The 24,861-nt window shown below is 46.2% G+C and overlaps 1 protein-coding gene across 1 annotated transcript; it reads left to right on the top strand.

Annotated features, from left to right (window-relative positions):
• The first annotated feature begins 4,430 nt into the window (after window positions 1–4,430).
• Window positions 4,431–24,530, top strand: LOC115382545 (stromelysin-3-like). The gene is made up of 8 exons (XM_030084322.1): window positions 4,431–4,626; window positions 15,652–15,923; window positions 17,632–17,775; window positions 20,558–20,691; window positions 20,809–21,023; window positions 21,107–21,311; window positions 21,901–22,161; window positions 22,247–24,530. The coding sequence occupies exons 1-8, from the start codon at window positions 4,531–4,533 to the stop codon at window positions 22,372–22,374; spliced, it is 1,455 nt and encodes a 484-aa protein (XP_029940182.1). The 5' UTR covers window positions 4,431–4,530; the 3' UTR covers window positions 22,375–24,530.
• Window positions 24,531–24,861: the final 331 nt, after the last annotated feature.

Below are 24,861 nucleotides of genomic sequence, written 5' to 3'. Positions count from 1 at the left end.
GACCCTGCTGCTGCGCAGGGTGAGGGTGCACAGTCTCCACGTGATCGTGGTGGCTCCCGACACCCCGAGTGTGCAGTGGTTCCCGGATCTGGTACAGTTGGCGGTCGGGGACCCGCGTCCACCTTTGTGCATTCATATCTGTTGGATATGTACACTGACTATGTGGCCATGTTGGTTTTTAGCGCAAACAGGGGTTCTGTCGCTTAACCCAGGGTTTCTTAACCCTGGTCCTCGAGGCCCAGTGTCCTGCATGTTTTACCTCTCTCCCAGTTGGAACACACCTGATTGTAATGAGAGCTGATTACTGGGCTGCTTGTAACAAAGCCCAGTAATTAGCTGTCATTGCAATCAGGTGTGTTCCAACTGAAGAGAGGCAAAACATGCAGGACACTGGGCCTCGAGGACCAGGGTTAAGAAACCCTGGCTTAACCGTTTCCGTCCTTCTGGCCTATCTCCACGTCCCATGGGGGGGCCGCGGTCCGGGGCTTTCCCGCCTGCCATCGTGCGTAGGAGATTGGCACGTCAAACTTCATTATTGTCTCAGTGATTGGTCAAGAGGACTGAGGTCCCCATAGCGAAGCCCGTCGGCGGGCACGCACTTCCTCGTAGAACTGGAGTTACGTCCAGTAACTACTAATTTCATTCGATTATTTATAAGTGTTCAACAGGAATCTTCCAGTGTGGAAATTAGTAAAACCCACATGCAGGTAGAACAGACTGAACCTATAATCAAGAGCAGCAGCAGCACCGGTGATTAGACGGTGTTTCCAGAGCGTGTCTGAGGAGTTTCCACACTCCGCCAAGCCGCCGTCGGCGGATGATGAATGGCTGCTCTGCATCCTGCAGCCAGACATTCCTGCTGCCGCCAGTCGGAAGTGTCCCGGCATCAGAAACCTGCACACTTTCTCCAGCTGCACCTCTTTTTTGATTTGATTTCCCTGACCCCACACACACATGAAAGACAGTGAATCCAGCAGACAGATGAGCAACACGCCGTGGAGGAAATCCAGAGCCGAGGTGACGTGTGTTCCATGAAGGGAACCTTTTGTTTTACATGCAGGTGGCTCTCTGAGTGACGGCATGCACTGGAAGTAAAGAGCTCAGCTGTGTGTGTGTGTGTGTGTGTGTGTGTGTGTGTGTGTGTGTGTGTAAGACAAGCAGACAGTTTTACACTGAGATAAAACAGTGAAGGTCAGCATTGTAGATCCATGATTTTACAAGCAGCATTTGAAGCTTCCGGCTGTTAAACAGCAGTAAATTAAAGAAACGAGCCAGTAGGTCCGGGGATCATGTGAAGATCTGAGCTCATGGCCCTCGAAGGTGCAGTGGATCGCTCTGCTCTCAGTTGGATTCCAGAGGATCAGAGGCAGAAATCACAGTTCTTTATGGAGAGTCGAACCGCGTGACTCGGTTCAGTGAACAGAACCGACTCTCAGGTGTTCATTACATGAATTCATTACCTTCAGTCATGTCAAACCAGAATGTTCTGATTCACGATTCCAGATAACCTTTTGAAAAAACACAAATGTGTGTAATGATCTGAATGAATATTCTAGTATTTTAAAAGCTATTTTGGTAACACTTTACTTGAAGCCTACTGTATAACGCATTATAAGTAGTTATAAACACTCATAAATGATCACAATGCTTTATAACCCAAAATACAGCACAGACTTAGGGTTAGGCTTAGGGTTAGGCTTAGGGTTAGGGTTAGGGTTAGGGTTAGGGTTAGACACCAGGTCCTGCTCTAATTGATGTTATAAAGCATTGTGATCATTTATGAGTGTTTATAACTATAATTACGCAGTGCTATAGTGGCATTATGATACTTTATAAGTGTACTTATAATGCGTTACACAGGTATGCTTCAAGTAAAGTATTACTGACATTTTAAATGAGAAAAACATAAGAATAAAATTCAAGGTTCCATGCTGGTGTCAGTTTCATCTTCCTGTACATATTCTATATTGCGTTTGATTTTCATTCCCTTATTTTCTAAATATGTGCATCTTTTTTTTGTTCAAAATATTTATATTCATATTTTTCACTGTTGGTGCAGACATAAAAACACATTTCACCAAGCACTGTGCTGTGTAAGAAAGAAATCTTCAATCTATTTTTATCAAAATTGTGGATGTTAAAAGGTAACAGAGGGCTTCAGAATTATAATCCCATTTACTTTAAAATCATGTTTGGAAAATTCAACAGACGACCACAAACATGACATTTCATTACATGAAACAAGAAATCTACCGATGAAAAGTACCAATCCAGTATTTATGAACTTTAAAGATTAGCAGTGAGATAACAGAAGAGAGTCAAGTCAGTGTGATTCAGGGAGTTCTTGCTTCATTGCAGGTTTCAGGTCTTTTAACTTCAGACTCCTGATCCAGAGCTTGTCCCTCTTGATCCACAGCCACCCAGATGCTTTCCCTGCCTCTACCGATGGCCCGTCTCTTACATGTCCGGGATGCTGCAGACTTTACCCGGGGACCTGCCTGCAGAGCTGGGACGTGCAGCTCTGCAGTCTGGAGCTCTCCTCCAGCAGCTCGGTGGGTCCAGGGTCCGGGTCACCCCACTGCCCTGCAGGACCACAGGTATAACATGTTTATAATGACATACAGGAGGACACCACAGTCTGTTCACAAAGTCATTCCCGCTCAGAGTTACAGTGATAAATAGAGCTGTGAGAAACAAGACAGACCAGACCAGAAAGACCAGACCAGACAGACCAGACGGACCAGACAGACCAGAAAGACCAGACAGACCAGAAAGACCAGACTTGCTGAACAGACTGGACAGACCAGGCAGAAAGACCAGACAGACCAGACCATGAGACAGAAAGACAAACCAGACAAATCAGACCAGATAGAAAGACCAGAGAGACCAAACAGACCAGGCAAACCAGAGGGACCAGACCAGACTTAAGATCAGACAGACCAGACCAGATCAGAAAGACCAGACCAGACCAGACCAGACAGACAGATGGAACAGATAGTCGGTACTAAATTGGAGAAGAATGTGAGAATTCAGATAAAAATCCAGAACCTGGACCTGGGGTATGAACGGGCTCCTGTGGCTCTGAGTGAGACTTTCAAAGGGTTTCTGTCAGTTTTGGTTCTGGACTGATGGAAGTTTGGAGTTCTGAATGGACTCCACTCCTCCTCCTCGACCCGTTCCTCCAGGAATATGATCATCAGCAGGTGTGGTGGGGGTAGCTCAGCTAAACTACATGTTCTTTCCTCTCTTTGTCCCGGACCTGCCTCATCTGCCACTCTGTTTGGTTTACACCTTTTTTATGATGATCTTCATCACACAGCTTTCACACCTGACCAGATGGACCAAGGAATCGAACTCTGGTCCGGTCCAGTTTGACCTCTGGTTCAGACAACTCAGGGATCAGGGATCAGGGATCAGGGATCAGGGATCGGGGATCAGGACTGGACCCAGAAGCAGCTCCAGGCAGAGAGCTCAGGTCAACGAGTTTAGCAGCAGCTCCCGTCTCGGCGTCTGAGGGGAAATCCAGACAGACGCCAGCAGCAGGTTGAAACACGAGGAACAATGATTGAATTATTATTAACAATCAGCTGAAACTGCAGAGCAGCTCCAGGTCCTGGACAGCAAAACCAACCAACAGAACCACAACAGCAAAACCACTGAAAATGGAAAAAAGGTCTTAATGGCTAATGGAGCTAAAATGGCTAACGCAACTATCACATCTAAAATCTAAAACAGCTTGAATGATGAAATCTTCTGAAAAGGATGAAAACTGCTAAAGGAGTAAAAAAAGACTTTAAATTGTTGAAAACGGCTTAATAACAACAAATCAATTAAAAAAAGTTACATTAAAAAGCTCAGTAAGCTGAAACAGCTAAAATGATAAAAACAACTCCTTTTGTGAAAAATTAAAAAGAAAACTACTGAATAAATTGAATTTGTATTTGAAAATAAATCAAAATGGAAAACAGCAAAAACAAAAACAATAAAAATAAATGTTCAACTGTTCTGGCTTTATCATAGAACAATTGTCTGAAGGTAAATCAGTTAAAACAAAGTCAGCTAGAACCACTAAAACTGATGAAGCTCCATGAATGACTCCAAACCTGCAGGAATGGGGGAAATGGCTAAAACTGTTAGAAGTCAGAGAAAATATCCAAAATATCCAAAAATACCTCAAATACCTAAAATACCAAACGTCGACCAAACTTCAATTATCACAAATACAACATCACGTTAAGTTTTTTTATGTTTAGCAAAGAGACTTGTGATCTTTGCTGAGTCTGAGAGCCGGGGGTGATGTGGTGCAGTGTGCTGCTCTGCTCAGCCCTGCGGGAGTCAAAGGGGTTAAATCACGTGTGCCGGAGCTGCGCTTGTAAAAATATGTCATCTGCAGAGGACAAAGAGAGCCGCGGTGGGCTATAAGATCCGGCAGCTCTGTGAGCGTGCAGCACAGTGTCCTGCTCCGCGGCACCGCTGCACGTCTCCACGGTTTGAACCCCCGTCCTGGTCCCCCGTCTCTGCAGCGGCACCATGAGGGCTGTCCTGCTGTGGGCCACCATTCTGCCCCTGAACCTTCTGCTCTGCGTTCAGTCCCTGCCGGTGCACAACCAGAGGAAACGGCTGCAGGTGAGACACTCACACACACACACACACACATGCACACACATGCACACACACACAGCATGTGTGCAGCTGCAGGAAAAATAGAAGATGCTGAGTGAACAGTGGATTCAGGAGAAGCTTCTGTTAAACCCGTCTTTAAATAACTGGACTCTCTAAACTCTGGAGAGTTTGTTCGAACGACTGCAGGATGAGTTTTAATCTGACTTTCGGCAGTAAAACTCCGTTTCCAGTGGTGGCTGCGGGTCGAGGCTGCAGCTGGTCTGCAGCGGCTCCCTGCTGGTTTCAGTGAATCATGCTCTGTGTTCATAATAATTAACAGTGTCTGTCTGTTCAGTTTGTCTGCACTGCAGACTTTCTTTTGAGAAGACCTTTATCGAGGTGACAGACGTGACACTTAAGTTTTCCACAAACTTCTGAGTCAGCCGCTGACGAACGTTCAGCTTCTGACTGGACTCTTGATAAACCAACCGTGATTAAATGCAAACAGAGAAACGCCTCAGAAGCAAAACACAGTTTAATTTAATGTGGAAAATCTGATTTACTTTTACTGCCAACAACTGAAAACAGATTTAAAAAAGTTAAAGCTGCTAATGTGGCTAAAAAGATAAAATGGACAAAACAGTTTAATAAGGTCAAACAGGTCAAAATAGAAAGAAATTCTAAAACACCTAACACTGATTAATAATTCAAAACATCTCAAATGGTTGAAAAGTCACAAAAATAAAACAACTAAATTTAATCAGCTGCAACTAAACGCTAACAAGCTAAAATGGCTCAAACAGCTTGAAATGTAAAAAAAAGCAAAAAAGCGTCCAAACCAGAATCTTCATTAAAGCATCCGGATGAGGAGAAGCAGCTAAAGCGGCTGGAACGGTTGAACTGCTAATATTCTAAATCATCATAAATGTTCAGGTTGATAAAAGTTGCTATAAAGGATAAAAGAACATTTAAAACAATTCAAACTGCTAAAATTTCTAGAAGAGTTAAAAATAACAGCGATTTGCTGAAACATGTTGAATGGCGTCGGTTGCTAAAAGCGGCTTCACAGGATTAAACAGCTAAAACAGGTAAATCTGGTGAAACACCCGAGAGGGTCAAACGGTTAGATGGCTGAAGCAGCCGCTCAAAAAGCTCCAAAAGCTCCAAAAGCCAAAAGAGACGGAGTGGATGTACAGGCAGGGACAGTTTACGGCTGTTAGCTTCCATCAGTTCAACACAAGCTTCATTCTGTTGGTAAATACTATAAAAACCGTCAATCAAAGCTCTTAAGTTCTGATCTTCCTCGTGAAGGCTGAAGGTGTTTTCCAGCTCCAGGTTGTGTTTACACGGAGGAACGTGGGCGGGAACGTTAGAGAACCTGTGAATAAATCAACCGGTCGCATGTTTCTCAGCTCGGCGACTGCTGTGCAACAGAAACCCGATCAGACGAGGTCCGGCGCTGCAGAAACGCTGTCCGAGCCGAGCCGAGCCGAGCCGAGCCCGGAGTGTGTGTGGTGTGTGTGAGCAGCCCGATGAAAGCCAGACCTGCTTTGTAGTGAGAGACGCTCAGATTATACAGGCAGGGGCAAGTCAGTGGTGGAGGGCGAGAAACTCAGGGTGCTGACTCAGGGAGAAATGGGAAACAGCAGACACACACCACACACAACACACACACACTGAGCGACCAGCTTCTTTGTGCACTCGGGGCGACGCTGCAGCGTCTCCATTCTTCCTATGATCCTTGATGTTTTCAGTCCCGGCCGCTGACAGACGGCCTGCCGAGCCCGGCGGGGTTTGACAGTCTGACCGGCTTCACCTCTCTGACTGATGGACTGAGCAGGATGGAAAACGATTAGTTTCAGGGAACCTGAGATAACGTTTTGCAGTAAATAAGCATTTCTTCTTCTTTCTTCTGGACATTCTGGGGTTTTCCCCTCTGTTAACTATCCACATTGAAGTCAAAATTTATTTTCTCTGTTTCTGTGTGAAATCCAGAGAAATCTTGTGCTGAAATTGTGCTGAAAGCCTGAAGTGAACAGATCAGGATGGATGATGGAGAAATGACATTGAAGTTTAGTGGTGAAAAGACAGAACAGATTAAAATAAAATCCAAACACTCTGGGTCAGAATCAGCTTTAGGAATGTCCACACACCTGAGAAGAAGCAGCTGGTTTGGGAGCAACAGGTGTTTTCTGTTGGTCGCTACACTGATGACTGACAGTAGTGCTTTTCCCTGATTTTTTTTTTTCCATTTTTAATTAGGATGACAGTTGATTCAGTCCAGCCGGTCACGAAGCAGCTCAGTTTAGTCCTGGAGACACGTTGTTTCAATAGGAATCTGGTCCATCAAACCTGAGAAGTGTGGAGACGGTTTGACATTATGCAGTCTAGATGATGGTGGAGTCAACAGAAGGAGTGTGTGTAGAACCAGCGTATCAGAAAAGTTCTGTTTTCCCTGTTTAAGGAAAAAAGTCCAAAAAGTTTATTTTGAAGTGATTCTGAACTGTTATCATGCAAACAAACAGATTTGGTTTAGTTTTTTTAGTGTTTTCCCGTACAAATGTCAAAATGAGGTCCAGGATTTCAGGAAGTGGTTTACAGGAAAGACCCAGGCTCAGGACAGGAGGTCTGTTTGCTGAGTCTTCATGTTCCTCCACAGTCCTGAATCGGGCGCTAAGCTGACGCTCAGTCGCCTGTTTTCTCTGTGATGGACAGCAGCTGGAAACTACTGGGATGAAAGTGAATGAAACAGGATTGTTGGTTTTAAAAGTTCTGACTAGAGTCAGAAATCACCAGGAAATCACATTTTAACCCGTTCAACATTTGATTTCAGATGGCTGTAAACAAAAGAAATGTCTTACTTATTAAACAAAGGCAACTGAAATACGTATCGCAGTTAAATACGGGGCCTGAAGGCACTGGAGGTGCTGATTGAATCATTCTGTTCATCAGCAGGTTAGCCGTTCAGCAGGAGGTTCCGTGGTGATTCACACTGGGAGGATGGAGGAACCCAGGGCTAACCCTGAAGAGAAAACCCAGCTGGGCGGTCCAGACCTCTGGTCCACATACCCTCAGTACCAGGCAGAGAGCGTCGCTTCACAAGCGATGTTGAATCAGTGACGTACAGCAAACATCTATTCAGTCAAACAAACGAGTGGCTGAGCGGCAACAGGAGGGAGTGTCCACCTGAAGCCTGTAGGAAAAGACGAGGGCAGAGCTACCAGATCAACCTTTTCTTCACCTCAGGTGAGAATCTGACAGATTTTACAGGAACGCCAGAGGGAATAATGAGTTAAAGTTTAGTGAGATTTTCCAGCCCTATTTATCAGTATGGCGTATGTGTATGCGTATAGCATAGATCAGACGGTTCAGTCATTGAGAAATTATGAATGGATGAAAATTGGTTTAGAAAATCAATAAAATATAACTTTTGCTTTTATTTTGAAAATGTCCCCTCTATCATTATTGACTTACTTTTACCCATCAAAAGAGGTGAAGAAATACAGGTTCTTTGCTGATGCCAAGCAGTGATTCATCGAGCTGATATTGTAAAGTGATATATTTGCTATGAGCACAATGAATCAAAACTTATGATTTCCACCTTTCACAATAAAATATAGTCAGTCCATCCATCCATTAATGGACTTGGACATAAAGTGAATCCCTCATGTGTCTTTGAAGTGGTGAAACAATGTTTTACACAGATATTTAATGTGCACGTCAAGAAACAGATGGAAGTCGAACCGCACACCTGGGTTAGTGAGAGTGGGATGTCCTGACCAGAGGCAGTTATGGCTGGGATTGAGGATGACGGAAGCTGAGGAGGTTTGCCCACTCATAAGGCTTCCACCTCCTCCAAGCAGAGGCCTGAGGCTGTGGAGGCTGATGGTGGGAGCAGAAGAGGGCCCAGGTCTTTTTTCCTGTTGAGTCAGCATCGCAGTGGGAGACAATCTGGTCAAGAGGAAGCATGTGGGCCGAGGACAGATCCTTGGGGAACGCCACAAGTGACAGTCTGTGTTCTTGATTTGTCTCAGTGGAGGTATACTTCCATCCTGTTGGTGATGCGTGACTGAAACCAGACAATAGCAGCGTCACAGAGGCCCGATGGGGTGGAGGCGGAGGAGGGCGACCTTTGACATGTCTGGGGACCTGAGAGATGGAGGAATTCAGGAGGGGACATTGACGTGGGTGTGCAGGTAGATAAAGGTTTGAGAAGTCTGGGATGATAGCTGGATCTGGCTTTGGTGGCAGGTAGATGAGGAGGACTGGATTCACTGACAACGCAGAAGGCATTGGGTCGGTCCCCGGTGTCCGTTATCAAGTCCAAACATCATGAATTAGACAGACTCGAAGCTTCTCTGCCTCAGTTCAGACACTGCCTCATAAAGGACAGTTGCTAGAGACACTAGAGGCCTCTGGATATTACCACGGTTTTCAGGCCTGAGCTCAGGCCAGTAGGGTAGTTAGCAGTGACACTGTTATTGTTTTTTTGATAATTATGATGCTGATGGTAAAGATGAGGATTGTATCATGCAAAATTCACTTTTTGTATGTTTTAACCTTGTTATATAGTTATGTTCTCACCAAAAACACCCCAAAGCGTTTTTTTCCTTTGTGCCTGCGTGTTTGAGCTTTCCTCGTTGTTGTGCTGCTCAGAGAGGCAGCCCCTCCCGCACTGTGAAAACGCTCTGTTTCCCATGTAGACGTCACACGGTGAAGATGGTGAACCCTGCAGAACCAGACTCAGAGGAGACTTCCTGCAGAACCAGACTCAGAGGAGACTTCCTGCAGAACCAGACTCAGAGGAGACTTCCTGTAGAACCAGACTCAGAGGAGACTTCCTGTAGAACCAGACTCAGAGGAGACTTCCTGCAGAACCAGACCCAGAGGAGACTTCCTGCAGAACCAGACTCAGAGGAGACTTCCTGCAGAACCAGACTCAGAGGAGACTTCCTGCAGAACCAGACTCAGAGGGAGACTTCCTGCAGAACCAGACCCAGAGGAGACCTTCCTGCAGAACCAGACTCAGAGTAGGAGACTTCCTGCAGAACCAGACTCAGAGGAGACTTCCTGTAGAACCAGACTCAGAGGAGACTTCCTGCAGAACCAGACCCAGAGGAGACTTCCTGCAGAACCAGACTCAGAGGAGACTTTCCGCAGAACCAGACTCAGAGGAGACTTCCTGCAGAACCAGACTCAGAGGAGACTTCCTGTAGAACCAGACTCAGAGGAGACTTCCTGCAGAACCAGACTCAGAGGAGACTTCCTGCAGAACCAGACTCAGAGGAGACTTCCTGCAGAACCAGACTCAGAGGAGACTTCCTGCTTTTCCAGTGGGGGATAGAAGAAGAGAGCAGTGGAGGACAGACAGACAGACAGCGGAGGGATTCAGACTCTGGCTCGGGTGATGCTGGTTGAAACAATATTCCATTTAGTTTGTTGGGTTTGTTGAGATGAGGTTTGTTGCAGTTTGTTTGAAGATGGAAACACTCCGTTAATTCACTAGATGAGAGAAAACACATGAGATAAATGTTTATTGAAATCCGAGCACTGCTTAACGTGGCTCTGTGTTTACTGCTTTGCTCCCTCTTTAGACTGCTTGGCAGAATGTGGATTACTCTTGTTTCGTATAGAAGAGCGTAATATTCTCAGGTCGTGAGAGGAGAGAGGCAACCAAGGCCCCAATGACTCCGAAATAAAGTATCTATAACAAAAACAGAGCCCAGAATGGAGAGCAGCAGCTCTGCAGTATGACTCTATCTGGATAATTCCATTTTTTCAAACATTAATTTTACCATGTGTGAGCTTGGTTTTTATTACATTGCTGCCTCAAGACCCAACGATCACAGCCAATCAGTATTCTTGGGTTTGTCACTTCATTTATGGAGAATTCTCTATATTCTTCATATCTTCCAATGATAATGTACACTTTGAATTCAAAAACCTGAAGTTTGTCATTTTAGGTGTAGATTGTTTGTTGTTGTTTTCTCTGGAACAGATAATTGAGCAGTCAACCACTGTATTTTATCACCCCGATTCAGCTTTTTTGGAACAAAACACTGATTAAAAACAACAAACAAACAAAAGAATAAAGAGAACGATATCTCACGTTGAAAACAGGCAGTAAAAGATTCATATTTACATTTCACACATAACTTCAACGTCTCTGGAATTCCGATTGTCTGTCCATCCATCCATCCATCCACCATCAGTCCGTCCATTCGCCCATCCATCCATCCATCCATCCATCCATCCATCCATCCATCATCCATCCATTTTAATCCCAAAGAGGTCATTGTGGAAATACAGAATAAAGAAATGAAGACACATCTGTCATCAGCTTCCTCCAGCTCCCACTCACAGGGTCCAGGGCTTCTGTGACCTTTCCAATCGGGCATCCAGTCGCCTCAACTGGCTCCTCTACGTTTGGTTTTTGAGAAAATCACACCACCCTGTGAAGAAGAGCTCATTTCTCAGTTGTTGAGCATCGGAACGTGGCTCTTTAGTTTCTGCTCTGATCCCTCTGACGACTGCTTGACACGCTTCTGGGTCGACCTCTTCCAGCTGACAAGATCCTGAGCTGGTAAAAGCCTTTTGGTTCTGCCTCAGACCCAGTGTGTCTGCTGGAGGGTAGTCATGTGTCGTACCAAAAGGACAGCATCGTCTGCAAAAGTGGAGATTCCTCTCCGTCCGGCTGCCAACACCGTGCTGCTAGAAACCATGTGGGCCCTAACAACAGACACAAGCGTTATTTATCGCCGTGCGGAAACATGTACACTTTCAGTAGGTGTTTTCATGGCTGTATTAGTGTTTTTCTTGAGCAACAGATGTGAGTACTTGAAGCAATGTAAACAGATGCGTTAGAGAGACCCTTGATACATTCTGTGAACTGAAGCTTTAGAGAGGGATGTTTACAGAGGTGGATTGGCCTCTCTTCTCTATTCTAGCTAATCTTCCTGATCCAGCAAACATTCCCTTCGCTTGGCTCACGCAGCTGGTTTGAGAGCAAAACACTTGATGGCTGCTGATATCAGGTAGTTTTATGTTGAGATATTTATTCTTGACTAACTTTATGCAACATCCTCTGAACTTTGGGCCACATTCTGTCTCCCAAAAGAGGAGCAGATCTTATCAAGTGTGGGTTTGGGAGCCTGAAAAACATTCTGCTCACATATTGTTGATCCAAGGTATAAAGTTAGTCATTCCCAGTAATTTCAGATAAGCGTCCTTGAGAACCCCCTGAGAACACACACTCCCTGTGTTATGGTGACCCAGTGTCGGGTCTGAACCGGGGATTTCCAGACATCTGCTCCTGCTGTGCGATGCGGCGCTGAGGGATAAATGTGTATGTGTGTGTGTGTGTGTGTGTGTGTGTGTATGGTGCACATTTTTTTCAGGCATGTGCATGCTCATACCTGCATGCGCTCCTTGTGTTTACCTGTTTTAGACTCATCAACAAAGAGACTCCTCAATGAAACAGATGCCACCTATTAGATAAAAGTACAATGCAGCCTTCTGTGACGGGCTCAGCAGTTAATTTTGGACGGATGCTTTGGCATGCCAATTTGGGCGAGACGCAGCAACTGCAGGGTCCTGTGGCGACACGCCGGCCCCGTCGGCAGGATTCCCCCTGCATACTCAGGGCTTTGTCTCTGCGGTATGTGATTTTGCGTTTGTGGCTTTTCATTGAAAATGTGCTGCTTGTTAACACACTGGCCTCGGTTCTGTCACTCACCTTCAATTGAACCACCTCCACTCAGCCAACCCGCAGTTTCAGTCAAGCTGAAGCGATTCCAGCTGCTGCCGGGGCAGACCCGCCAGTGTTCCTTTATCGTTTGATGCTGTGCAGCCAAGTGGCGAGAGGGTTTTTCTTCCCCGATGTACAGCAGAAACAGCTGATTCACTAATTTTTCACGCTGTAACAAATGTTGCTTGTGTGATTGGAAGCTGTGCTTGAGGGCAGAAACTCTGATGGCTTAATAAACACCGCAGATCGAGTGGAATAAAAAACATGAGTCAGATTAATTAAAATGTTTGGCTTGTATGGATTACGTCCCTGTGTTTCTGATCTAGTTTGAAACTTCAGTTAGTCTGAAGCTGTGTCAAATTTAGCGGCGTTGCAGATCGCAATCAACTATCTGCATTTTCTTATAAACAAAAAGCCCCAAAAGCAGCGGTTGAACTCCTCTAAAATGCGAGTCTTTTGTAAAAATATGTTTTTTTTCTAGAATCAGAAAGCTTTATTGTCGTCGTGCATTAAACAACGAAATGAAGAAAAAAGGGTAACACTTTATTTGAAGCCCCCTGTATAACACATTGTAAGTGCATTTATAAAGCATTATAATGCCATTATAACACGTGTAGCTGTAGTTATAAACATCCATAGTTGATCACAATGCCAAGACCTAACCCTAACCCTATGCTGTATAGTGCGTTATAAAGCATTGTGATCATTTATGAGTGTTTATAACTACTTATAAATATTTATAATGTATTATATCGGGTGCTTCAAGTAAAGTGTTACAGAAAAAAGACATCTGGGCGAAGAAAACCTAAATGAAATGCATTCCAGAGGGGGAAACCCTCCATTCAGACGCAGCCTCATGGCAACCAAATAACCAAGACATTCTATTTTATTTAAAGATGTATCTAAGTAATACCACTTTAGTTCAATAGGAGGCAGTGAAGAGTCACTATTTTAACAGATTGTGGGATTTTCTGTTAAAATTAGCTTCTTCTTCTGTTGTTGGCCTGAATTCAGGCAGACATGCAGTGACTAGACCGGGTGAATTTATCTGCTACATTAAGTTTATTATTTTCAGATCTTTTATTAGATGGAAAAAAAACACATACTGTACCTTTAGGGAAGTAACATTAATGAAAGCATGAAGGTAATTTTTTTTTTTTATTTGACCCTAAAGAAGAGTAATAGGTGTCCAGTTGTTGAGAATTGTGTGGCAGTAACATTTCCACTGTATGTTCTGTTAGACAGCAACCACTTTCCATCAGTGGTCCAGAATGAAACCACCTGGGATTGAACCAGAGAACTCCTCGCCGTGAGGCAGGAGAGCTGGCCGCTGCAGCCATGCTTCAGAGGTAAACAGCTCCGGGTGGAATCTGGAAAGTTTCTGGTTAGCTGACACACCTGCGTTCATTCCTCGCACCTTGTTTTCAGGTTTCCAGATTGACTCACTGCCATTAAATCCATAATCTTTTTACTTTAGGCAGCTTTCGAAGCTTTAGGTATGAAATTCTTCTCACTGCTTTGTGTTTACTTTCCCGTCCCAGGGGATGATTAATAATTACGGCTGTTAATTCCACCGTACGCTGGCCGCAGAGGGCTTGGTTAGGCGATTAACCCGACTCTTTGTGTGTTAAGTCGGAGCAGCCCCACTTGTTTCACCATCGGGTTGACTGAACAAAGAGCACAGGTGTTTGTCTCAGCTGACAGATTAGCAGAGGTTTCCAGGGCCTTTCTAGTGTGGATTCATGCGTCGTACGTTCCCTTTGACAAGCACTTTATCTCAGAAGCTCAAAGCACTGAAACTGGAGGTGGTGCAAGATCAGATAAAGATTGAACAAACATGTTTTTCAGAACAGTTTTTGTTGGAAAATAAAATATTTTCTTGTCCTCAGCTGATGATGAATGATAAAAGTATTCGCCACAGGTATTCGTCTGCCCTCAACAGCAGAGCTTTTAATTATCAATCACGTTCATCCCTGTAATCGTTACTCCACAGAATAATGCAGCATCACCTCACGCTCTGTCAGAATAATGTCCACCCTCGTTGCCTTGTGGGAGTTAAACCAGCCACTCAGCAGCTGTAAACCACAATGGAGCAACAATCACAGGGTGACCTGGGACAGCTGGCGTCAGAAAGTCACCTCAGCAAAACACGAGCCAGGTCAGCAAGCGCCTGAGTTCAGGGTGGAGGGAAGGAAGGAAGGTGCCGGTCACCCGGGACAGAACCCTGATGCACTTTTTATTTATTGATTCAGAAAGATGCAGGAACACTGCAGACGGATCTGGAGTTTCTCCTCTGGAGGGAACTTCAGGATTAACCCTGGATTTCTGTCCTACAAGTCTGGTTCACTTCTCACCGTGTAAATCACCACGATAACTTCCTCTGAATGGCTAACCTGATCCGGAGCAGGGTATGTTCTGGATCAGAGACCATGTTCTGGATCAGAGACCAGCTCCAGAGCAGGTTACGTTCTGGATCAGTTGCTCAGATGTGGAGAACACATACCTATTAAGATGATGTGATAAAAAAATCAGCTTTACTTGGACTCCATTGCTCCTCCACCAACATTTCTGCCAGCAGATGAAGAGACACATGCTGAGCAGCTGTGGTGACGAGTATTTTATAACTGAAATTTCACATTGATGACATATGCTGGAAAAAATGAGATACATGTGGGGTTATTGTAATGTTATCACCAATGGCTTTTGTAATGTGAAGACGAGCCAGAATAAAGTTCCTGTGTTGCACATTTGTTGACGTGCTGCAAAGATGAAACTTGTCCTGAAGGCAGAGTTCTGCTCGGTCTCATAGAGGCTTCGGTTTGTGTTTCAATTCAAAATGTGACTGGAGTGCACCAGAGTGGAAGCAGACAGAAGACTAACGTTAACATTAACTGTGCCACCAAAACTGGCCTTGCATCGAGTGCATCATCCAAAGCTCTGCTCTGGATTAAGCTGGAAAACAGTCAAGATCTTCTGCACAGAAAGGTATTTTCCAGATCTCAGTACTGATTTATAATACAAACACACTCACACTATGTAACCATGTAACTATGTTATTGTTAAGTGTTTAATAAGCAGGTGTAAATTAGTACAGAGGCTGCTGCTGCTGTGCTGTGAGGCTTCTCTTCAACTGGCCCACCACGGCTTGTATTTGTTCACTTTATCATGAGCTCTTTCCTTTGTTGTTCTTGGGTCAGAGCTTTGATTTTGGGACTTATATTGAGTTTTTATTTGTTTTTTATAGCTTTGCTCTTCAGCCTTTGAAGCCTTTGGTGACCTGCTGTACTTGGCTGTGCTTGCAGGCAGGACCTCACAGCCACAGTCGAGCTGGTCTGAAGAAGAGGGGGAGACACGAGCAGGACACGCTGAATGAAGACCACCACTCCAAGTCCCACAACGACACGGAGAACTGGAAGCGCCCGCGCTGCGGCGTCCCCGACTACCCAGCAATCACAGGGGCCGACGTGCCGTACTACAGCCTGAAGACCAACAGAGGCGGCCTGAGCAAGCAGCAGCGCAGGAAGAGGTTCGCCCTGTTCGGAGGACGCTGGGAGAAGACCCACCTCACCTACAAGTAGGAGACATGGACCCTGTCTTGACTTGGATGTGTTCTGCTTTACACCTGACACCACTTTGTTTTCACTCAGCTTTTTGAACGTCCTATTCTCTGTTCTATGCTGACAGTTGTCTCAGAAAAGCAGTTTTTTTCTGCTAACTTGTCCTTTTGGTAGGTTTTAGAGTAAGACAGATGAAGCTGCCTGGACTCCTGGACCTCTGCTGGTCCCCCGATGTCCACAGTGTCTTTCTGAGCTGCTGGTTTCGGTTTGAGACGGATCCCTGGCCTGAATCAGGGAAACGTGTTTCTGTTTCCGCTCTGTGGTTCACACTAATTTGGAAGACTACACAGAGATTAGTGGAGCTGCAGCCACCTCGTAAAGCATGCGGCCATCTTTTTGTCGTTAACACCTACACAGCTTGATAATTCCTTCAAACGGGAGTTAATCATTCATGTGTTTGGTTACAAGAAAGGTTTGAATCAAATCAGCTTGAAAATACTAAATGTAGGTTTTGTGGAAGAGCAGGAGAATCTCGTGTCCACTGAAACAACCACTGCTGTAAGTCTGGAGTTACTGCAAAGAGACTTATCCTGTATCTCCATCTGCTGCCTTAAACGGTCTTATTCAGTCCTCTGCTCTCTCAGCCTGGTGACAGATCAGGAGCTTCGATGTGGCTGTGTAATATTTATATTTCATATTCAGGATGCACAATAAACAAATCTATAAAAAAATACACATTGGAAATCAGTTTTCTAGCCTGCAGTTCATACACAACTGTTAATTACAATACTGAGGGACAAATGCAGGAGCCATCAAAATAAAAGCACTGAGCTCAGTTTCCACCGTGAAAAGTGTCTGAAGAAACAAAGAGGCTCCCTCTCTTCTCCACTTCTTAAAAAAAAATATCGTCTAATTTCAAGTAACTCTGATCAGAGATCAAATAGCTGCAGTTTGTCTGTTTGTTTTCATGTTTTAAAGACTGAGTCTTTCTAAAGAAATGAAATGTGTTTACAGTTTGCTTGCCGCCGCCATTAGAAGTATTTTCAGGTCAGCTGTGGTGAATAACTGGATGTTTATGTGCTGCAGAAACAGGCTGAAGAGGAATGCAGTATTTACTCAACGAAAACAGATGTCCTCAATGAGGAACTGCACAGAGCGTCCAGGCGTCCTGGAGCTTCACAGAAAGTAGAAAAAAGAGCAAATTAATGGAGAAACAAACAGAAAAAAAAAAGATCTTTATAGGGAGTATCCTCAACAGAAAGAGTTCAAAATTAGAGTCAGTTAAATGTTCTTATTGGGAGATATATAGAGAAGTCAAGAAGTAAAAGCCCAAGTAAATAAACATAATTAAATTAGATTTATGTAAGTAAGTGAAGTTTATTTATGAAGCGCTTTTCACAGATAAAATCACAAAGTCCTGTACAGGACTAGGTAAAAAGGCAAAATGAGTTATACACGTCACAGATTTCACAGAATTCTCTAAAACCAGCCAAAATAATGCAGAATTCAACATTTCTAGATTAGAGATATAGTAAATGATGAAAGTCGTCACAGGATTCCCGAGACCCTGGATCCTAAAAGGATGCTATTGATTGCAGTTTGCGCTCCTTGTCTGCTCCTCCTGGCGATGCTGGACATTGCCGTGAGGCTCACTGACCCCTCCAGAGGCTGGACGGGTCCCTCAGGGGTTGTCGGTTAAAGCTCTGGGTGTGTCCGTGTCCTCAGGATCATGCGCTTCCCGTGGCAGATGAGCGAGGACAAGGTCCGCCGGGTCTTCGTGGAGGCGTTCGGCGTGTGGAGCGAGGTGACTCCCCTGACCTTCAGAGAGGTCACCGATGAGAAAGCGGACATCACCATCGACTTCAACAGGTAGGACCGGTCAGCGCCGGGCAGCTCAGCGAGGGGAGGGGGTCGACTGATGGCGGAGAGTCGTGGTGAAGCACTGAATGGATGAACAAGAGACTAAATCCACTAAAACTGTTTAAACAGCTACAGCTTACATAATAAACATAAAACAGTTTAAAGACTTGAAACACTACTGAAATAATGTCAGGTGATCAATATGGCTGAATAAATACCAGATAGCTAAAACTGCTAAAAACTGTTCAAAAGTTTCACAATGCTAAAATAGCTGAAAGTATTTTTAAAAAGCTCAGTGGGCTGAACACGACGGAGAATGTCTGTGGCCCTTTGTCTGGACTGGAGCGCTTCTTGAACCTGTTCTAAAGGTCAGTGAAGGAGAGAAGCCGCCATGATGTTAAGACAGCACCAAGTCCAGAGAGTGGATGAAACACTCGCCGATTGTGAGGGAAGAGAGTCACCAACTGGATGTACTTCAGTGAAGGACATTAAGAGTGTTTCCAGCTGCACCCAGCCCCCTTCTGGGGGAGTAAGAAGGGACTAATGAATGAAGCTGAACTCAGAGTTTAAGTGTCTGTTTCGTGTGGATTTGGCTTCTTTTCCTGAGATAGAAACAGTCCATCCATCCATCCATCCATCCATCCAACCATCCATCCATCATCCAGAGAAGGGACTCCAGCCAACAGCCTGATCAGCTCCTGACCCAGCAGCCTCACTTGGATATTTTATTGGATCCATTACTCCCTCTGAGGCTTCCACGGCTTCTGAAAAGCTTTTCAGCTCTCTGCAGAGCAGCATCACAGTCTGGTCTCCCCGCAGACCCTGGAGGTGTGGAGCGTTAAATCAGGACTGTCTGCCACTCCCTGATCAGCAGCACCTCATCTGGAAGGATGAGGAGGATAAAGCGTTTACTTTTCATAGGATTGATCTGTTTTCCTGTTTAACTGACCCAGCAGGAGGACCCCCCCCCCCCCCCCCCCCCCCCCCCCGCCGCCACAGTCATGCCTTCATTTCGTTTTAAGGGAAAACCGTAAACTCTGAAGGCTTTGTTCAGCTTTGAAAAGAATGGGCTGGCGGGGCTCGTCTGTAGAGTTGAGCTAATTGAACTTCCTCATTTCATTCTGCCCTGCAGTCAACATGGTTCCTGCAGTCAGTCCTTACAGTGTGCAAAAACAGATCGCAGTGCTTCACACGCCGAACACATGGAAACACAGAGATTCAAGTAGGAAACATGTTCAGGTTGTCAGGAAGCTGGAGAGCCAGGATCCAGACCTCCAGCTTCGTTCCTATTAGAGGTCCAAACGATGGCCTTTGAACTGCCCTCTTTGAATCCACGCTAGAGGGAATCCCAGCACGTTCCTTTCTGCCACCCCCGTCTCCAAACCTCCCGTCAGGTCTGGCTGACGAAGCTCCTCCACAGGGTAAACCCACGCCGACGTCAGAGCTGAGACACGCAGACCGAGACGTGGATCTGTGGATGCGTTTGTCAGAGTGACCCTGGAAAGCAGAACCACATGGACGCCGTTCAAAGCCACGAGCGCGCTGGAAGCATGAATGAGTGCAGCACAGGACTTGTCTGACAGGATTTTTAATAGTAAGCCTGCAGCCACATTTTTATCAACTCATATTAGTCTCTTGGCATGTGGTTTACGATACTTCCCTGTCATAACAGCGCTCCGGGGTTTTCAGTGTCCGCCCACTCGTTCAGTTCCTCTGCCAAGTCCTTCTTCTTCCAGTCCTGACTCGCACATAAGTCACTTTCATAACAGATCTTTCTAATGCCTGTTATAATCTCTCCAACATGATACTGTGTTCTCCTTAATAAATGAAGGACACGACCCCCCCCGGCGCCCCCTTTAAGGCCTTTATAAGAAAACATAAAAGCCTCGAGTCTGCAGATATGCCGAGCACAATGACTCTGAATATGAAGAGCATTTCTAAAAATAACGAGACAAATGTAAGAAGATGAGATAAGAATCTTCTGGGAAGAGAAGATCTGAGTCTCTGACATGGATTGACCTGTGAGTGTTTTCCACGCTTTATCTGAGGAAAAGCCACAAACCCTGGCTCTGAATCCTCTGCTCCAATCAGCGGCATGACTGGAATTCTTGGATAATCAGAAGAAGCTGTGTTAAAAGAGGGGTTTGTGTGCATTTGAGCACAGCCTTTGTTGTCACTCGGTTGGGCTTTGTTCAAATCTCTCTGCACAGACAATCAAAGCTCGCCTTATTTCTGCTTCAAACAACACATTTTCAAAAGTGTCTTTTCTCTTTCACAATAAAATAAAAGAGTTGAATTGATGTGACTTCCAGCAGCTTCTGCCTTTATCCAGTCTGTCTTCACAAAGCACCTTTCTTTAGTTAATACTGAAATATTTCATCTCACTGACCACGTAGTAAAGGTCCCATATGATACTGATTTTAAACACTTTTACACATCTGTCATGGGTCCACAATGCTAATATTGAACGTTTATTGTCTCAAATCCAGCTTCTCCTTGATTTTCAGTCATAGGATAGTGGATCCTATGAGCTGTTTTCAGAGCAGACATCTATAAGCCAGTGAATTTAGTAAATGTTATTGGTTCACAATCTAAAAAAGAGCATGTGCTTGGTCTATTGTCCTCATATACCGAGATGTAACGACATACATGAGACGCTGAGACAAAGACGTGGCCACGAATCATCTCTGAATCAGAGAAATACCACCGTCTCACAGTAATTAAGCTCAGACACACACGTGAACCTACATTTGATCGAACTGCAGAGTCAAACGGTGTCCGTCCGGTCCAGGTACTGGCACGGGGACAGTTTACCCTTCGACGGCCCCGGAGGAATCCTGGCCCACGCCTTCTTCCCTCGAACCCACCGACAGGGAGAAGTCCACTTCGACTACGACGAGCACTGGACGGTGGGCAACAACGTGGGTGAGTCCTCGTCCGGCTGCAGGCCCGGCAGCACCGTGGGGGTGGGCGGTGGGGGGTGGGGGGTGGGGGGTGGGGGGGCTGGTGTGAGCCTCGCTGACCGGCCGTCTTCCTGTTCAGGCACAGACCTCCTCCAGGTGGCGGCCCACGAGTTTGGCCACGTCCTGGGCCTGCAGCACTCGCTGGAGCCCGACGCCGTCATGAATCCGTTCTACAGCGACTCCTACCCTCTGCAGCTCAGCGAGGACGACAGGAAGGGCATCCAGTACCTGTACGGCCCCCCCCGGCACACGCCGCCCGAGATCACCGAGACCAACGAGATCGCCACGGATCTGGTGAGACCAGGAGTCCTCCGGCGTCTGAGTCTCCAGAGGACTCACTCTGCGGTGTGTGTGTGTGTGTGTGTGTTGCGACCCAGCCGGACGCCTGCAGGACAGACTTCGACGCCGTGTCCATGATCAGAGGGGAGCTGTTCTTCTTCAAGTCGCGGTACGTGTGGCGGATCCGCGACGGCCAGCTGCAGCCCGGCTACCCGGCGGTGTCGTCTCGCCACTGGAGAGGAATCCCAGACCGCATCGACGCCGCCTACGAAGACAGGGCTGGAAACATCTGGTTCTTCCAAGGTACCAAGCCAGCAGACTGCCAAACGTGCACGTCTTCTCTCTCCAGGGCTTGAAATGTCTTGGTCTCTCTTCCTTCCTCTGTGAAGCTTCTTTCTCTCTCAGCTCTCACCCTCTGAGTCTCCTGACCTCTGCTAACTCTGCTAACTGCGTTTCAGCCAGACTTCACCATCATTTTACACCTCGACGTCCCATAAAAGCTCCAGTAGTATAAAAAACCCCTCTGGTTTCCGTGTCTGCTGCATCCGTTTCTGTAAGCTGCATTGGCCTCGTTTTAAAGGTTGAACAGGTCATTTTCATTTGGTGGAAAAGCACAGAAATGGCTCTTTTGGTGATTCAGGCTGGTTTATGGTTTGGTCATACAGGTTGCAGACTCCTGAACGAGAAGTTGGAGGTTTAAAAAAACACAAATCTCTTTTCACCACTGAAATTAACAATATAATCCCAAGAGAATACTGTGAAGAAAATAAAACCAACACATTTTCACATAAAACATCCCAAAATTCCAGAGGTGGAAGGTGTTTCAGTGAGACGTGGTTCCCCTGCAGCGTGATCGATCAGCAGATCAATGAACCGCTCACCTCTGCGGCAGGTGACAGCTACTGGGTGTTCGACGCCGAGAGGAAGATCACGGGGCCGGACTCGGTGCGGCGGCTGGGCCTCCCGGTCGCAGACATCCAGGCGGCTCTGAAGTGGGAGGAGAACCACGTGGAGAAGGTCTTCTTCTTCAAGTCCTCCTCCTACTGGCCCTTCGACGTTCACCAGAACCGGATCGACGACGTGCGCCCCCGCAGCATGCACGCCTGGAGCGGCGTGCCCGGGAACATCGACGGAGCCTTCTGGGACAAATACGGTGAGACGTTGATCTGCTGGGGCGGCGGCGGCGGCGGCGTGGAGACGTCCACCGGGCTGACTGTCCCTCCTCTGCTCTCCCACAGGCTACGTGAACTTCCTGAGCGGCCTGCAGTACTGGAAGTTCGACCCGGTGCGGCTGCGGGTGGTGGAGGGCTTCCCCCGCAGCATCGGGCAGGATTTCTTTGGCTGCGCAGCCTCTCGCTTTAAATAAGGTCGCCGGTGTGCGTCTGGTCCGTTTGTCTTCTTCACTGCCCAAACTGAACACTCAGGCTGCCATGGAAGTTTACCAACGGTACATCCTAAAGAAATCCACTTCCATATGGTTCAGACAACTAGATTTATCAGAGTCAGGCGCTTTCAGACAGCATTTGGAAAACAGACCTGTACGCAGACGAGGTTTCTACATTTCGATCTAAGCATTCAGTCAGTCGGCACATCAGTCAGCCCAGTATTCCAGCTGCTCCTGTGTGTTTTGTCTGAGCAGACCGAACCACAGGTAGCTCCGCCCTCCCAGGACCGCTCTTCCTTCCCTGGATCACTCTCCAGCTGCAGGTTTGGAGCTGCTCCCGCCCATTCATCAACATTTTAAACTCATGTGTTCCATCCTTCATCTTCCCCCTGTGAGGCCCGCCCATGACGAAGAGCCACCATGAAGACCTTCAGGAGGTTCAAGCCGATGGCTGATGTTCCAGACTGCAGGTCACGAGACGGCTAATTCACACATCTGTAAATGAGATGCAGCACTAAGCTGCAGCTGCCTGGGATTCAGCATGCTCTGACAGACCGGCGTGAGCGAATTGATCCCTAACCATCCGTCCATCCATCTGACCGACCGGCAGTCACATGAGGAAGACAGAATAATCCACCTTCACATCATGGCTTCAGTACACACAAACACACAAGATGATCCATCATCTGTAGGAAAAAAGGTTGAGGATGAGTGCAGCTGAGAGGGATGAAGAGTCAAAGCTCCAGTTTCCTCTGCAGTGATGTCTTCAGTAAATAACCGACTGCTGAACATATTTACTGCAGAGGCAGCTGCAGCGCCTCCACCACTGTGTGCAGATGTTATAATCACAGCCGCCCACTCGGCATCAGGACTCATCAACCCTGCATTTTTACTTTCAGGTGCAAATTATGTCTTCATCCCTGATCCTGATAAATACAAAGACCTCTGATGTTCACACGGCGTCTTTCTCCACTGCTCTGCGTCTCTTATTGGATAATTGCACATTTTATGATGTGGATCAACTGCGGTTAACCAGACTTTTATAAATCTGTCGATTTGAGGTTTCAGAGCATAAAAAGTTCTGATTGAGTGTAGTTCAAGTCGGTCTTTTGCAGCATGTTATCAGAATGAATTTGTGGAATATTGTGAGGCAGTCTGTTGAACAGACATGATTCTATTCTGTTATGATCACACAGTAGAGTCAGTCTGAACCTGAAAGGAGTGTCAAATTGGTGAAACCACTCAGTAAAGAAAGCAGGAGGGGATCAGTCACTCTGCGGCGCGACGCCATTAAGAGCTTCCAAGAGGAATTTGGTTTCCTTTGATGCGATACAAAGCGTCTCTGGGCCGTGTTCTCTAAGGCGTGCTGAATCCCTCAGGCGTGCTGTGTGATGGTCTCATCGGAACCTTTGTTCCAGCTGTACTCATGTCAATCTGTGGCCTGTCAGCTCAGCCTTCAGGCTTCCTGTAAACCTGGTGAAGTGCATCCTGCTAAACGTTCCACGTGGAGGCTGCACAGCCTCTTCAGACGAGGAACACTTCACTCTCATTGGTCCTGTTTTCTTGTGCAAGCCCTCCGTAAAGCTGAACTCCAGGAAGTGGCTGGTCGTGCTCATGCAGTGTTTCCAGTGCAACGTTCAGCATGAAGACTCACACATACACACACACACTCACACACATACACACACACTTCAGCCTGCTGTCCAGCTGGTGTGATCTTAGGTCAGTCAGTATTGCGTTGAACCTGGGGTCCGTTGATCTGTCCAGAAGGGGCGGAGCGGCGCGCTCCGTCTCTCCCAAGGTGCTATCCACCACTCAGCAGGCGGGCGAACCTCCTCATACCGTACCTCACATGTTGCACAGACTCTGTTCTCCCCTCTGTCACTGAGACCGGCCCTCACGGCCCGCTTCACTCCTCTGACGGTGACCAGAGGAGTGAGACAGAGCCGGGACGGGGCGTCTCTCACGCTTTTATTTTGGAGATCAGTGCAGGACACTGATGATTGAACACTGTGGTGTGTCTGCCTCAGCCGCTGTCCAGTGTAGCTGGGACAATGATAGCTGTGATTTCAACTGTTTGTCTTTATACCCAATGATTTTTTTTTTCATGTGAATACTTTTTTCATTACAATAAAACAATAAAAGAAGAAGAGTCTGTTTCCATGGTGTCATAAAAGCGGTCGGTGATCAATACACTCTCGACTCAGCATGGTGGCGTCAGTATGGAGGATAAATAATCCCTCAGCCCGGGATATAATCAACACATCTTCAACATCTCAACAACTGAAATACAAAGGAAGTATTGGTTTTTCTCACAATTCAAGTCAAATTTCAGATTTTTTGTCACTCTGGGAGATTCAAGGCTTCTTTGATTGTTTGTCTTTCTGAATTTCAGCTTGTAAAAGTCATTATCAAAACTACAAAATCCTAAAATGTTTTAAAATTTCATTAAATCAGGTCATTTTACTG

Source organism: Salarias fasciatus (genome assembly GCF_902148845.1).
Source record: "Salarias fasciatus chromosome 7 unlocalized genomic scaffold, fSalaFa1.1 super_scaffold_4, whole genome shotgun sequence".
NCBI classification, from domain to species: Eukaryota; Metazoa; Chordata; class Actinopteri; order Blenniiformes; family Blenniidae; genus Salarias; species Salarias fasciatus.
The sequence above is the reverse complement of the archived record's forward strand: the minus strand, read 5'-3'. Positions and strand labels throughout refer to the sequence as shown.